Here is a 15,880-nt window from a genome sequence, read left to right as displayed (position 1 = left end):
TAAGGAAGGAAGAGCTTGCCTTTGAGGCAGTATAATGAAGATTTACGAGATTGGTTCCTGGGTTGAGAGGATTGTCCTATAATGAGAGGCTGAGTAAAATAGGCCTATACTCTCTGGAGTTTAGAAGAATGAGGGGTGATCTTATTGAAATAAAAAAGGTTCTGAAAAGGCTTTTTCAGGGTAGATACTGAGGCCACAATTTTCTGGCCCCGTCATGGCGGGACCCCACTGCAGGAGATTCGGTGGCCCAGCCAAAAGTCCATTGCCTTTCTGTGGGACCGGACAATCTGGGCGGTGGGTGGGGCCAGAAAATCCCGCCCCGAGAGTTGGGGAACCCAGAACACAAGGGCACAGTATCAGGACAGGATCGATCATTTAAGGACTGAGATGAAGAGACATTTCTTCACTCAGTGGTTATGAATCCTTTGAATTCTCTACCCCAGAGGGTTGTGGATGTACCATCATTGATTATACTCAAGGCTGAGATAGACAGATGTTTGGTTCCTCAGGGAATCAAGGAATATGGGGATGGGGTAGGGAAATGGAGTTGAGGCAGAAAATCAGCCATGATCGTAATGAACGGTGGAGCAAGTTCTAGGGGATGTATGGTCTACTCCTCCTCCTATTTCTTATGTTCTTATATTGCAGCAACACACAGGGCAAATATGTTATACCTCTGACTTTCAGCATGGCGTATGCTGTTTCCATTCCCTGTTCATTCATAGCTGTGCAAACGTACGTCCCAGTATGTTCGGTGGTGGCTGATGGTATGGTCAACACGTTGTTCTCAACATACGCTCCGGGTGGGAGGTCTCCCTCAAGCTAAAAGCAAGTGCAAAAATGTGTGAACATGGAAACAGGATGCAAGCCTCCTGACAAGACTAACTCAACACCAAATATCTTATCAGCATGTTTGGTCAAAGATAGAAATTCAATGTGGGCTTGCTTATATCAATTAATAAATGATGTACCCAAAAACTAAATCAATTTCCAATTTATAATCCAAAACTACATTCCATTTCATCCCATCTCATTTTTGCCAAGAATCTTTTGCATGGGCCTTTATTGCCTTCTGGAAATCAACATAGACAACATTTGTCTACCTTAATAATGACCTCCTCAAAAAAATTCAACCAGAATAATTAGTCATGACTTCCACTTAACAAACCTATGCTGGCTCTCTCTGACCTACACATATTTGTTCAAGTGTTTAGTCGCTTGATTGCTAATGACGGACTTGGGTAGCTTCCCCACAGGCCTGTAGTTATCTCAATGATCTCTCCCACCATTCTTAAAAAAGGAGTATCAGCAATTTTGCTGTCTAATGGCACGCTTTATGAATCAAGAGATGAATCTACCCCCTCATCGACTCTGCCCAGGCTATTTAATCTTCTTAAGGGAAATTCCACATAAATGCTTTGTTAACCAATGGGTAATCAAAATTGCAGAGTATCTACCCATTCTCTAACTCACTTATATGACGTAACAACTGGCTGCTGACAGTTAAAGGAGCCATGAAATATTTCATCACCTCATTCTATGCTCTTTGTTACAACCTCCAATCCTATTCACAACCGAATATTAATCCAGTTCGTGAAGGAGTTAATCAGCTCAGTATCAGCTGCTTATGAGTTAGTGGCAAAATATTTTTTTTCATTCATTCAAAGGATGTGAGCATCGCTGGCTAGGCCAACACTTATTGCCCATCCCTAATTACCCTTGAGAAGGTGGTGGTGAGCTGCCTTCTTGATCGCTGCAGTCCATGTGGTGTAGGTACACCCACAGTGCTGTTAGGAAGGAGTTCCAGGATTTTGAAGCAGTGTCAGTGAAGGAATGGCAATATATTTCCAAGTCAGGATGGCATGTGGCTTGAAGGGGAACTTCCAGGTGGCGGTCCCATGTGTCTGCTATCCTTGTCCTTCTAGAAGGTAGCGGTTGTGGGTGTGGAAGGTGCTGCCTAAGGAGCCTTGGTGAGTTCCTGCAGTGCACCTTGTAGATGGTACACACTGCTGCCACCGTGTCGGTGGTGGAGGGAGTGAATGTTTGCGGATGTGGTGTCAATCAAGCGGGCTGCTTTGTACGGATGGTGTCGAGCTTCTTGAGTGTTGTTAGAGCTTTACTCATTCAGGCAAGTGGGGAGTATTCCATCGCACTCCTGACTTGTGCCTTGTAGTTGGTGGACAGGCTTCGGGGAGTCAGAAGGCGAGTTACTCGCTGCAGGATTCTTAGCCTCTGACCTGCTCTTGTAGCCACAGTATTTATATGGTTAGTGCAGTTCAATTCCTGGTCAATGGTAACCTCCAGGATATGCAGGATCTTCCTTTTGGACAGGGGAATGAGTGCATTTTTGACCCTACAAAGGACACATTTCTCAAAACAATATTGAAGGAAACAGATACCCAAGCAAGAAGCTACCTTATTCCAGGTGACCTCTGGTACTGGGTACCCTGAGGCTAGACATGGAAAGACTGCCGTGGATCCAACTGCTACTTCTTTGAGCTCTGGCTGAGGGGCAATCATGGGGACAGCTATAAAAACAAGAAGTATTTTGTTAACAGCGCAACATAGAAAAAGAAGTTTTAAAAACCAATTTTTGAACACACAGAACAAATGATGGGATTCAGTAAACTCCCTGACTCGGGTGTTAGTTAGAGCCTTGTACAACAGGACCACCTTTGTCTCCATTCATGTACTTCAAAGTTATGGAAAGGCCTTGTAGTTTTAAAAAATATATACTTTAATGAAATATTAATTTATGGAGGTCAGTGGTAGAAGTATGAAGAAGATTATATTTTCTGGAACAAATGCAAATTGTAGTTGTTTTTAGGGATGTGGCCAACATTGGCAAGGACACATTTATTGTCCATTCCCTAACTGTTCTGAGGCCATTAAGGATCAAGCAATTGGAGTCAACTGTTGCATACATAAATTATTGTAGAACAATGTTTGCACTTGGTTTTGCAGGGCGCAATAGCCTGGTGGTTGGTTATGGGACTGAACGAATAACTCAAAGGCATAAGTCAAATCCCATTGGAGCAAGTTGTAAAACTGAATTCAATAAATCTGGTCCTTTAAGGGCTGGCACCTAAAATGTAACCATGAAGTACCGGATTCTCGATAAAGCCCAAACTGGTTAAACTAATGCCCTTCTGTGTTATTCCTACCATGTCTGGCCTGACGTGACTCAAGTCCCACATAAAGACACATGGCTATAAGTCTTTATATCTTTATAATAGTTGGGAGATGCAATGACAAAGGTCACATACTAAGACCAAACAAGAAGAAAGTATGACATGAGTCATGTGCAAACTAACAATTCCAATAAAGTATCTGTCAATGCATGCAGAGCCTTACAGCATTCCATTAAAGCATCCCATCATCCACACACCCATATGTCATCATGGTAAACCTTAGGGAGGTTGATAATATAAAGAAGATAAAGCTTATTCTTGTTTCAACTACTTTGGGTAAAGATTCATTCTAGAGTAGGACACTCAAATGTGTGAAGAAGCATTTTAATACCAGGAATTTCACTGCAATGCATTATAGTAAAATACAATTGTGAATGAACCTTGTAGAAGTCTTGAGGTTAAGGTTAGAGTCTCTTCTCCACGTTATAAAAAGGATGTGGAAGCAGTGGGCAAAAGTGCTAAAAAGTTTAGCAAGGATGTTAGCAGAGCTCAGAGGTTAGAACCATCAGGAAAGACTCAACAGGCTGGGGTTCTTTTCTCTGGAAAGAACAGGTGGAGGGATGAAGTAATAGAGATCTTTAAATTATGAAGGGGTCTGATGGGTTTGGTGTTCAGATCATGTTACCCACTTGTTGGGGAGTCCCAAACTAGGATTAATGAATATAACATTTAGTACATTCTCACTGAAAGTTGTGGTGATGTTACTGAAAATCACGACTTTAAATGAATCATGAGTTCCCATAAGAATTAACGTTAAAGCCAGGGTTAGGTTCCTTCGGACACTTCTTACCCAGAAAACCCAATATTCAAGTTGAAATACTGTACCGTATATGTGCAGCACTGTGCATTCCTAGTTGAAATAACTTGCAAAATAAAATGCATCACTAATATAAAAGTACAATATATATCACAATTAAAATTTAAAACTTACAATACTGACCTCAGTACATTATTTTTAGATTGACCAGGCTCTAGCTAGTGGCAGTAGTTGGTCAGTGCAGTCAAGAGTTGAAGTCCTGATTATCTGCACTGATTGACTTCTGCCAGTAGATGGAGCCCAGGTCTTCAGTGTGAGTTCAGAAGCGAAGCCAGCAGGAGAGCCAAGAGGTGGCAGTCGTTAAAGAGCAGACTTCAAGGACTAAGGCAAGAACAGAGGCTGCAAGGTGAGGGTGAGAGTCGGCAAGGCAGGAGCCAACAAGGGCAGGAGCAGGAGGAAGAGCGACTGAGGTTGAGGGCAGAAGCACTGCGGGAAAAGTCACGTGAGCAGACAGGCCACAGAAGAGGAAGTCTGCGGCAAATGATGTTAAAGTGAAACTGGCTATGTTAAACGGATATATTGACAACTACGCTATTAACAGCATTAAAGTGAAATAACATTAAGTAAGTTGATGTTAAGCGAGGACCTTACTGCAGCCAACAATGAATCCAATAAGGAATTCAGGAGAAACGTCTTTATCCAGAGTGTGGTTAGAATGTGGAACTTGCAATTATATGACATGATTACGGCAATTTGTATAGATGCATTTAAGGAGAAGCTAAATAAGTATGAGGGAGAAAGAAGAGGGAGGGGGGATATGGTGACACAGTTAGATGAAGTAGGGCGGGAGGAAGCTTATGTTGAGCATAAACACCAGTCCACACTAGTTAGGCAGAATAGTCTATTCCTGTGCTGTAAATACTATGGAGGCAACTAGATGAATTCTAGATCCTGACCCCGTGCCTGAACTGCATCGCTATAGCAAGACGATCTTTAAATGCAAGTGGCCTAATTAACCAGGAGGTGAGCTGGGCTCCAATTAGAGAAGCCAAGTGTCTCCAGGAAGTGGGAGCTGCCTGCCTGGCACCAGCAGCAAAGGCAGGCAGCAGCCATGTTGGGGGTTGTTGCTGCCCTGCTGATTAGACCAGGCAGCTCTTCAGAAGTGGAAGGGGGCAGACCGTGACCTTGCACGAACAGCAGTCCTGCCGGCATTGGCTGGTCCCATGTGCTGGTTGAGAAAAGCACTGCAAATAAAGTGATTTGGGCACCATGGTGAACTCAAACAGCTGAGCACTGGTGCACAAAACCGTTTGAGGTTGCCGAGAAAAATTTCCACAATCTCATTCCATTTCAGACAGACCCTTTAACCAGCTCCGCAAGGAGTTTAAGGAATTGTCAATTGGAGCTGAGTGACTTCCCTGCTCTCTCCCCTCTCAATGGCCAATTGAAAATTCAAGACTGCTCCGGAGGTGCGGAATCCTGACACGGTCTCCAGGATCGTGATTTTCATGGGCCGCACACACCAGGTCCCAACCCTGTAGCCCTTTGGATATCTGGTCCTATGCCACTCAAAATATGATAGAGAACAATTCAAGTTTCACTCACTCTGTACGTATAGGACCACTTCAGACTTGACGGATCCAGCATCGTTGGTAGCTGTACATCGGTAACGTCCAGCATCAGACCCCTTCACATGTTCAATTTTCAGCATTCCGTTCCGAATGATGACATCAGGAGACAGCCTTCCATCTGCTTTACTCCAGTGAATAGAAGGCTGGGGATCCCCGATAGCCTGGCATTCGAATTCCACCGAGCCACCCACCATTACCATCTGCATAGATGCCCTCACATTTATCATGACAATGGGTAAGGCTGAAAATAACCAGGGAGAAAGTCATTTTAATTTTTCATCCACAACCCCCCAATACAACCCCCCACTCCTGGCACCCCTGAGCATACGTGAAGCTGGATTAGTTTGTCTATCTCAGCATCACAGGTGGCTGATAACTTTCTGTCATGCTCATTGTTTATTGTCTCCCATCTTCTCCTGATTCATTGTGGTATAAACTATGAAGTGCATTGGTGTTGCTTTGTGACTTACCTACATGGCCATTTTTCTCAAGTGGGTGCTGCTGGGTTAGTCAATTGTGAAGGTCCATCTAAACCAGGCCAGATCCTGAAAATCTTTCACAGCCTTTCTTGCTGTTTGCCCAAATTTTTACATTTGTGTCACCCACAAATTTCCCTATGCCTAAGTCCAAATCCTCCTTGACATTGGAAGATGAGCTGCGCAGTTTTGGAAGGATCAATCCCTGGATATCAGCTACTAGCTCCAACATGGTTGCTGCACTACGATTTAAAATTGAATATCTTGCAACATCAATGACATCTACAGTGCAGTCCTCAGTTAAACAGGTCACGGGTACAGAAGACACAACTGTCATGAAGGCTCATATTGGTGTCACTGAGCTTTAAACTCCAAGTTGCACTCATGATGCTGTTCTCTGCACTGTTCCTATACTCAGACTGAAGGGTGGACCATGCAAACAGATGTTCACCAGCAGAGTGGACACATGGAGCTCCACAGGTGGCCCAGGTAAGTTCACATCATAGGAATGTCATGCTGTCAAGTAGCTCTCCTCGTGTGATGGAGCAAGTAATCTCTAACAGCAATTATCTCTCATCTACTGCACCAGAAGAGACCCCTGGGCACTGAATGCCCTGCATTGGAATGGCTGCAGATATCGCCAGTGGACCTTTCATCTCATCTGCGGCTGACCAGCTGGCTAAAATTCTCCAATCAGGTTTCTGCCCTGGAGAACAATGAAATTGAGTTCAATAAAGTCACAAATGACATCCTCTGTGACTGTGGTGTATTCACCTCCACAACCTCTTTCTCCGCAGCCTTTGTCATGATGAACAATGACACCTTTCCTTAATGGTGCCATCATCTGAAACATAAGATTAGCTTCCACACATTGCTTCATGACACCTGATTCTACCTCTCAACCACCTCTCTCGACCTCTCCGGTTAAACATCGTGAAGACAAAATCTAGGCCACAAATTTTGTACCCCTGACACCAACTCCATTCCTTTCCCCAGCCACAGTCTCAGGCTGAAACAGAGTATTGGCAATCATATGACTTAGTGGACCCATAGCTGAGCACTGACCTCATATTCTTCCCACAAAAAGATACCTACTGTTCTCTCTGTAACATTTCCCATTTCCACCCATCTCAGCTCACCTGTTACTAAAACCCATCCCTATGCTGAGATTACCTCCGGACTTGACTATTTCGATGCTTTCCTGGTTGGCCTCCCATCCTCCAAACTCTGTAAACTTCAAGCTAAAAGCTAAAAACTCTGTAAACTTCAGCTGATCCAAAACTTTGCTTTTCATATCCTATACCACACCAAGTCTATTACCTCATCATCCCTCTCCTTGGTCACCTACAATGACTCCTGGTTCTCTAATACGTCCATTTAAAAATTCTCATCGTGTGTTGAAATCTCTTTCAGACCTGACCCTCTCCCTGTCTCTGAAACCTCCTTCAACCCTACAGTTCCACAGAACTTCCTGATTCTCTGACTCTGAACTCTTGTGCGTTGTCCCGCTCCACTCTATTTGCTTCTCCAATGACAGCCATACCTTCAACTCTGGAAGTTGTCCAAAAACCACTCAACCTGTCTCAGTCCTGCTACATCCAGTCATGAATGGCGGTGGACAATTAAACAACTCACTGGAGGAGGAAGTTCCACAAATATCCCCATCCTCCATGATGGGGGAGCCCAGCACATCAGTGCAAAAGATAAAGCTGAAACATTCGCAACAATCTTCAGCCAGAAGTGCTGATTGGATGATCCATCTCGGCCTCCTCTGGAGGTCTCCAGCATCACAGATATCAATCTTCAGCCAATTCGATTCACTCCATGTGAAATCAAGAAACGGCTAAAGGCACTGGATACTGCAAAGGCTATAGGCCCTGACAATATTTCAGCAATAGTACTGAAGACTTGTGTTCCAGAACTTGCCACACTCCTGGACAAGTTGTTTCAGTACAGCTACAACACTAGCATCTACTCGGCAATATGGAAAATTGCTCAGGTATGTCCTGTACACAAAAAGCAGGTCAAATCCAACCTGGCAATTACTGACCCATTAGTCTACTCTCAATCATCAGTAAACTGATGGAAGGGTTCATCAACAGTGCTATCATGCGGCACTTGCTTAGAAATAACCTGCTCACTGATGCTCAGTTTGGGCTCCACCAGGACCACTCAGCTACTGACCTCATTACAGCCTTGGTTCAAACATGGACAAAAGAGCTGAATTCCCAAGATGAGGCAAGAGTGACCGCCCATGACATCAAGGCAGCATTTGAGCGAGTGTGGCATCAAGGAGCCCTGGCAAAACTGGAGTCAATGGGAATCTGGGGGAAAACGCTCCACTAGTTGGAGTCATACCTAGCACAAAGGAAGATGGTTGTGGTTGCTGGAGGTCAATTATCTCAGTCCCAGGGCAACAATGCAGGAGTTCCTCAGGGTAGTGTCCTCAGCCCAACCATCTTCAGCTGCTTCATCAATGACTTTCCTTCTATCATAAGGTCAGGAGTAGGGATGTTCGCTGATGATTGCACAATGTGCCTCCTGAGATAGTGAAGCAGTCCATGTCCAAATGCAGCAAGATATGGACAATATCCAGGCTTGGGCTGACAACTGGCAAGTAACTGCGTCACACAAGTGCCAGGCAATGACCACCTCCAACAAGAGAGAATCTAACTATCGCCCCCTGACATTCAATGGCACTACCATCACTGAACCCCCCACTATCAACACCCTGGGGGTTACCATTGACTGGAAAGTGAACTGGACTAGCCATGTAAATACTGTAGCTACAACAGCAGGTCAGAGGTTGGGAATCCTGCAGTAAATAACTCACCACCTGACTCCCAAAGCCTGTCCATCATCTACAAGGCACAAGTCAGGAGTGTGAAGGAATATTCTCCATTTGCCTGGATGAGTGCAGCTCCAACAATACTCAAGAAGCTTGACACCATCCAGGACAAAGCAGCCCGCTTGATCGGCACCCCATCCACAAACATTTACTCCCCCCACCACTGACGTACAGTGGCAGTAGTGTGTACCATCCAGAAAATGCACTGCAGGAAGTCACCAAGCCTTCTTAGACAGCACCTTCCAAACCCAGTGACCACTACCATCTAGAAGGACAAGGGCAGCAGGTACGTGGGAACACCACCACCTAGAAGTTTCCCTCCAAGTGATTCACCATCCTGATTTGGAAATATATCGCCGTTGCTTCACTGTTGCTGGGTCAAAATCCTGGAAATCCCAGCACTGTGGCTGTACCTATAACACATGGACTGCAGAGGTTCAAGGCAGCATCTCACCACCACCTTCTCAAGGGCAATTAGGGATGGGCAATAAATGCTGGCCCAGCCAGCGATACCCACATCCCATGAATAAATAGAAAAGTATCTCACCAGTGTCCTACAGACCCACCTCTTTGACCAAGGTTTGATCACCCCTTTGAATATTCCCCCTTTGACTCAGCATCCATTTTTTTAATCCGGTTATGCCTCTGTGAAGCACCTTGGAAAGTTTTTCTACATTACGGGCGCCATATAAATGCAAGTTGTTACTCAACTACTTATCGAGTGCTCATTCTTGAACCTTGAAAATGCATCATCAGCACTGGGCAGTTCACAACGCACAGGAAACAAACATGCCAGCAAAACGACAAATATGGCATAAGAGCTATTCATCTGATTGTGTCTTTCTCTGTTGAAGGGAGAGATGACCTTCATTAGCAGCATTATCAGATCGCAGCTGGCCAATCCTCTCTGTAAATGTTTATGGCTGTTCGGCACATCATAGTCGCAGTGTACAAGTTGAGCAGCAGGCTCCTCATGTACTTATCATCTGACATGCCCAGGTGGATGGCTCCCTTGCAGCCAACTCACTGCCTTAACTTGTTAACCATTAAAGTCATGTCTCCGGTATCCTGTGTCCCTGGGCCGTCCACCCTTCTTCATTCTCCAGCTCCATTGTGATATATCCGCCAATGTCTGCCTTTCTGTAACATCTTTCACATCTTCCTCTTTGCATATCCTGGAATAAAACAGCCGGTGCGATCTGACTGCGCAGCTGTGCAATGCTGCATGAGTTCATTGATAAGAACCCTATTTTAGGGCTAGGAGTTGACATTTTCTCTCAATTTTTCCAAAAGTCCACCACTGCACTCAAGAGAGGTAAAAGATAATCCATTTCTTTCTCTTGGCATTTTACTCTTTTTAATCACATTTTTTTAAAAAAAAAAACAGGGGCAACATAGCTCCCTCTTTCAACTGCGATGACAAATCTAATCTAAAGCCTACCTTGGATGGTGAGTTTGGCACTGTCCTGCACCTGCCCAAATGGATTTGATGCTCTGCAGATGTACACTCCTTCATTTCCATCTTGTATATTTTCTATTCTGTAAAGATAACAAACAATGTAATTTGATATCAGATAAACACCATCCCTAAAGGAACTGAACACACTAATAACACAAAGCACAGCCTTTACTCTCTTTCACTTTGTTACATGTGCCAATGGTGCCTCAAGTCAGTAAAGCTCTCGCCTCTGGGTCAGAAAGTTTCGGGTTCAAGTCAAATTTCAGGACCTGTGCACAAAGATCAAGGCTGGTATTCTCGAACTGAGGGTATGCTACACTGTTGGAGGTGCCGTCTTTCGGATGAGACGAGAAACCAAGGCCCCATCTGCTCTCCCATGTGGACATAAAGGATCTCATGGCAATATTTGGAAGAGCCAGGAGGTTCTGCATGATCGCCTGGCTGTTATTTATCTCTCAATCAACATCATTAAAACACATTATCTTATTATCAGGACATTGCTGTTTATGGGAGCTTGCTGTGAACAAATTGGCTGCCGCATTGCTTACAACAGCGACTACACTTCCACAGTACTTAATCTGAAATATAAAAACAGATAGCAAGAGTTTCTACAGATATTTAAAATGGAAAAAAAGCTACTAAATGGAGCATTAGTCCTCTAGAGAGTTAATGTGGGGAATGAAAAATGGAACTAAAATGGTGGAAGCATTGAACAGATATTTTGTGCCTGTCTTCACTGTAGAAGACACAAATAACATTCCAGAAATACCTGTAAATCAAGGGGTGAAAGGGAGGGAGGAACTTAAAACAATTACAGTCAACAGGGAAAGGGTACTGAGAAAACTATTAGAAATAAAATCTGACAAGTCCCCAGGACCTGATGGCTTACATCTTAAGGTTTTAAAAGAAGTGGCTGCTGAGATAGTAGATGAATTGGTTGTAATTTTCAAAAATTCCTTCGGTCCTGGAAAGGTCCTATCCAATTGGAAAATAGCAAATGTAACTCCTTTATTCAAGAAAGGAGGGAGACCGAAAACAGGAACTACAGGTCAGTTAGCCTAACGCATGACACAGGGAAAATGCTAGAATCTAATATTGAGGTTACAGTAGGGCACTTAGAAAAATCTTAATGCAATTGGGCAGTCATAATGGATTTGTGAAAGGGATCATGTTTGACCAATTTACTAGAGTTCTTTGAGGAAATAACACACAGCATGGATGAAGGGGAACCTGTAGATGTGGTGTACTTGGATTTCCTAAAGGCATATGATAAGGTGCCACATCTAAGATTACTATACAAAATAAGAGCTTGTGGCATACGGGGTCACATTTTAGCATGGATAGAGGATTGGTTAGCTAACAGGAAGCAGAGAGTAGGGATAAATGGGTCATTTTCAGGTTTGCAAGCTGTAACTAGAGTGCCCCAGGGATGAGTGCTAGGGCCTCAACTATTTACAATTTATATCAATGACTTAGATAAAGGGATGGAACGTATGGTTGTTAAATTTGCTGAAGACACAAAGATAGGTAGGAAAGTAAGCTATGAAGAGAACATAAGGAGACTGCAAAGGGTTAGAGATAGGTTAAGTGAGTGGAAAAAATGTGACTGATGGAATATAACATGGGTAAATGTGAACTTGTTCACGTTGATAGGAAGAATAGAAAAACAGCATATTATTTAAATGGTGAAAGATTGAAAAACTCTGCGGCGCAGAGAGATCTGGGTGTTCTAGCACATGACTCACAAGAAGTTAATGTGCAGGTACAGCAAGTGATTAGGAAGGCAAATGGAATGTTGGCGTTTATTGCAAGGGGAATGGAATATAAAATAGGTGAGTTTCATTACAGTCGTAGAGGGCAGTGGTGAGACCACATCTTGAGCACTGTATACAGTTTTGATACACTTAAGAAAGGTCATAATTGCATTAGAAGCAGTTCAGAAAAGGTTCACCTGACTGATCATGACTGGCATGAAGGGGTTATCTTATGAGAGGACAGGTCAGGCCTGGCGTTTAGAAGAATGAGGCGTGATCTTATTGAACCATATAAGATTCTGAGGGTACATGACAGGGTGGATGCTGAAAGGATGTTTCCCCTTGTGGAAGAGACTAGAACTAGGGGACTAGGTCTCCTGCTTAAGATGGAGATGAAGAGAAATTTTTCTGTCAGGGGTCCGTTAGTCTGGGGAACTCTTCCCCAGAGAACAGTGTCATTGAATATTTTTAAGGCTGAATTAGATAGATTCTTGATTAACAAGGGATTCAAAGGTTATAGGAGGTAGACAGGAAAGTAGAGTTGAGGCCACAATCAGATCAACCATGACCTTATCAAATGGTGGAGCAGGCTCGAGCGGCTGCATGGCCTAATCCTGCTCCTAATTAGAGTGTGTTCATTGGTTACCAAATGCTTAAGGATGTCCTAAGGCTGTGAAAGATCGTGTATAAATGCAAATTTTTCTTTCCTTTTCATTTATGCAAGGCAATGTATCAGTGCCATGTGGTAAAATAAAGGTAACATTCCAACAAGTTAGGTGTGGCCCCTATTGCTTTACTGCAGTTGGATTGTCACATTCAAATGCCGGTGTCAGTGATTTAGATGGAAAGAAATAATTTGCTAATAAATAACACCATTCACAACGATACCCTAAAGTGCTTTCCAGCCAATGGAGGACTTTTGCAGTGTAATCACCCTTAAATTATAAGAAAGCACAGCACACATTTTGCACACAGCAAAGTCTTATGTTACAAAAGTATAATAATTTTCACAATATTTTTCTGGTTTATTGTGAGGTAGGTTTATGAGCGCAAATATAGGTGGTTCTGTCTGTGTGCTTTAATTACTTTTGGAGTCAAGTAGACTGCAAGCTTGAAACCATCAAAAGGAGCTAGGTGTAAAAATGTTGACATGCTAATGAGTAAACATGGATGCTAGCTTAGCATGTAAGATGTGAAGGGAATTTGCATTTTTTGATAAGGGAAGGGATTGTTTGGATTTCAAATGGATGTTAGTCTGTTTACAACTAGCCAGGTAAGCAAGGCTAAGGAGTGTGTTTATTTTTTCTACATATTACTGACAATATTGGAAACATGACATTTTTATATATTATGAAGATGATACAGTTTCAAAGACACATGGAACAATAGAATTTACATATTAAAGAGACAGAAACATATATAAAGGAGGATGAAAGGCTAAGTGAAGAGAGGGCCATGTAAGATCTAACAGGAGTATGTGAAACAGCCTTCAAGAAGCCTCCAGCCATTTGTGCATAAGTCTGCTGTATAAAGTAACTGAAGTAGGGGAAGCCATTTGGAATTCGACTGTCAAATGGGTACTTGCTGGTTTTGTTTAAAATCTAAAAGCTATTTTGGACTGTTGCCTTAAAGGGGGTGTGTAACTGGGAGTCAGGTTAATTAGGAATTTTAGGATTTGTTATAATATTAAATAATTGTAGTCTTATGTATGTACTTGAGATCTTTTTTTAAATAAATATTCTAATTTAATTTTTAAAATCTCTAAAGGTCTTGGTGGACTCATTACTTCTGAATTCTGTGCACACATCTCGTAATAAATACAAATTGCAAAACCATTGTGATAGCGTGGCCAAGTTTTCCTTGTGGATTTGGTCTGCCTGGCACACATCATCTGCCACGTCATAACACCTAGGAATGGCAATGAGCTAATTCATTAGACCATCTGCCTTTGTGCTTATATTTGAGGGTTAAATGCTGTTTAGGGTTAACTCCCCTGCCCTAGAATCTCTTCATTGGGATGTTGGTAAAAACTAAGGAAGTTATGTTAAACCTTTATAAGTCACTGGTTAGACATCAGTGGGAGTAGCGTGCTCAGTTTTGGTCATCATGCTTTGGAAAGGGTGTGAAGATATGGATGCAGGGGAGATTTACCAAAATGATGCCAGGAAATTCAGTTATGTCAAGAGACTGGAGGCTTCAGAGTTGTTCATTTTATAATAAAGAAAGTTAAAGAGATATTTAATCGAGGTGTTCAAAATTATGAGGGGTTCAGATAGAGTAAATTGGGAGAACCCATTTCTACTGGAAGGAGGGTCAGCAGCTAGAGGACAATAATTTAAGATAATTGGTAAAAAAGCAAGTGGGAGGATGCTTGACTCATGAAAGGATCGAGGAGGCAATCGGCAAAAGCAGTAAAACTGATAGAAGAAAAAACTTTTTCACGCAGTGAGTGGTTAAGGTCTGGAACGCATGGGCTGAGAGTGTGGTGGAGGCAGGTTCAATTGAGGCATTCAAGAAGGGATTGCTCCTTTGGAGAGTTGGTGCAGACACAATGGGCCAAATGGCCACCTTCAGCACCGTAAAAATTCTGTGATTCTGTTTGGTGAGTTGTTGCGATCTGGAATGCGCATCCTCAAAGACTGTTGGGAGCAGATTCAACCAGGAACTTTTCAAAGGGAATTGGATAAAACTTGAAAGAGATTTACAGCAATATGGGGAAAGAGCAGCGGAGTGGAATGAATTGGATAGCTCGTTCAAAAAGCTGGTACAGCAATGATGGGCTAAGTGGTCCTCTGTCTGTGCTAAAGAACCCCAAACGATGCTCTATCTTGATGCACAGAAACATGAACGTTCCTGTGCACAAGCAGTCCCCCTAAATTAATATGTGTGTACGCAGCCATACAAAATATTTTAAAGGGCCCTTGCACTTAAAGGAATATGCTACACACTCCAAAAAAGAAAAATTAAAGGGTGTGTTGACCCCGAAGTGGAAAGCTCAGCTCTGGGACATAGGTTTGCGCCAGGGGGGCAATTCCATCAGGCTGGATAAGTGTCCCAATTCTGCAAGGCACAAGATCCAACACTATGTGATTCCAAATCCACCTGATATCCATGGATCTCCTTTCGCTCTGCCCCTGGAAAGTGAGAGTGAAGAGAATTTTTCTCTGAGTGTACTAATGATGCTGTCGGTAGGAATCTGTGACCGAGGAGAGGGCCATCTGTTAGCAGAAATGTGCAACTGTAGGACTGACTGCATCTCCAAATGACAATGTCCAAATAAGGACCATGCAACATGGTAAATTATATATATTGTAGACATTAGACGGTCACTATCTTAGTAACACTTTGCAAAAGGAATATCTTTGTAAGATTCGATCTGTGGGATAATAACTGAAGACTCCACACACGAGCCAAGTAACCCCTCATTAATGGGGCAAAGTTATCATTTAAACAAAAACTGGCATTCTTTGTTCATGTAAATACAACGGAATTAAATAAATCACAACAAAATAGTTAATTTGTAACAATTACATGAGTAAAATGCACACATTGTTCAGGCACCTTGCTGTTTCTAAATAAGAACGTTCTCAACCAGTTTTTTTTTGATACATTATCCCTTTAACGGAGATTGAACCGTTTTTAAGCTCCATAGAACATGCGACTGGATCACATGATAATTACGAATGTGGAAAATCACTCCATCTTGATTCATCCCCCTAGAGATATCCCAATGCCTGCCCCCGGGCATCCCCCACTGTAGTCTC

The 15,880-nt window shown here is 42.9% G+C and overlaps 1 protein-coding gene across 1 annotated transcript in view; it reads right to left on the bottom strand.

The window, feature by feature from the left end:
- The window catches only part of hspg2 (heparan sulfate proteoglycan 2), a 524,258-nt gene that overhangs the window by 69,887 nt on the left and 438,491 nt on the right, over positions 1–15,880 (bottom strand). The window contains exons 71-74 of the mRNA XM_078558280.1: positions 10,345–10,442; positions 5,554–5,820; positions 2,416–2,528; positions 675–822 (exon numbers count right to left, since the gene is read on the bottom strand). Of these exons, the coding sequence (XP_078414406.1) occupies positions 675–822; positions 2,416–2,528; positions 5,554–5,820; positions 10,345–10,442 (626 nt within the window). The remainder of the gene's footprint in view (positions 1–674; positions 823–2,415; positions 2,529–5,553; positions 5,821–10,344; positions 10,443–15,880) is intronic.

Source organism: Cetorhinus maximus, chromosome 15 (genome assembly GCF_964194155.1).
Source record: "Cetorhinus maximus chromosome 15, sCetMax3.hap1.1, whole genome shotgun sequence".
Classification (NCBI taxonomy): Eukaryota; Metazoa; Chordata; class Chondrichthyes; order Lamniformes; family Cetorhinidae; genus Cetorhinus; species Cetorhinus maximus.
The sequence above is the reverse complement of the archived record's forward strand: the minus strand, read 5'-3'. Positions and strand labels throughout refer to the sequence as shown.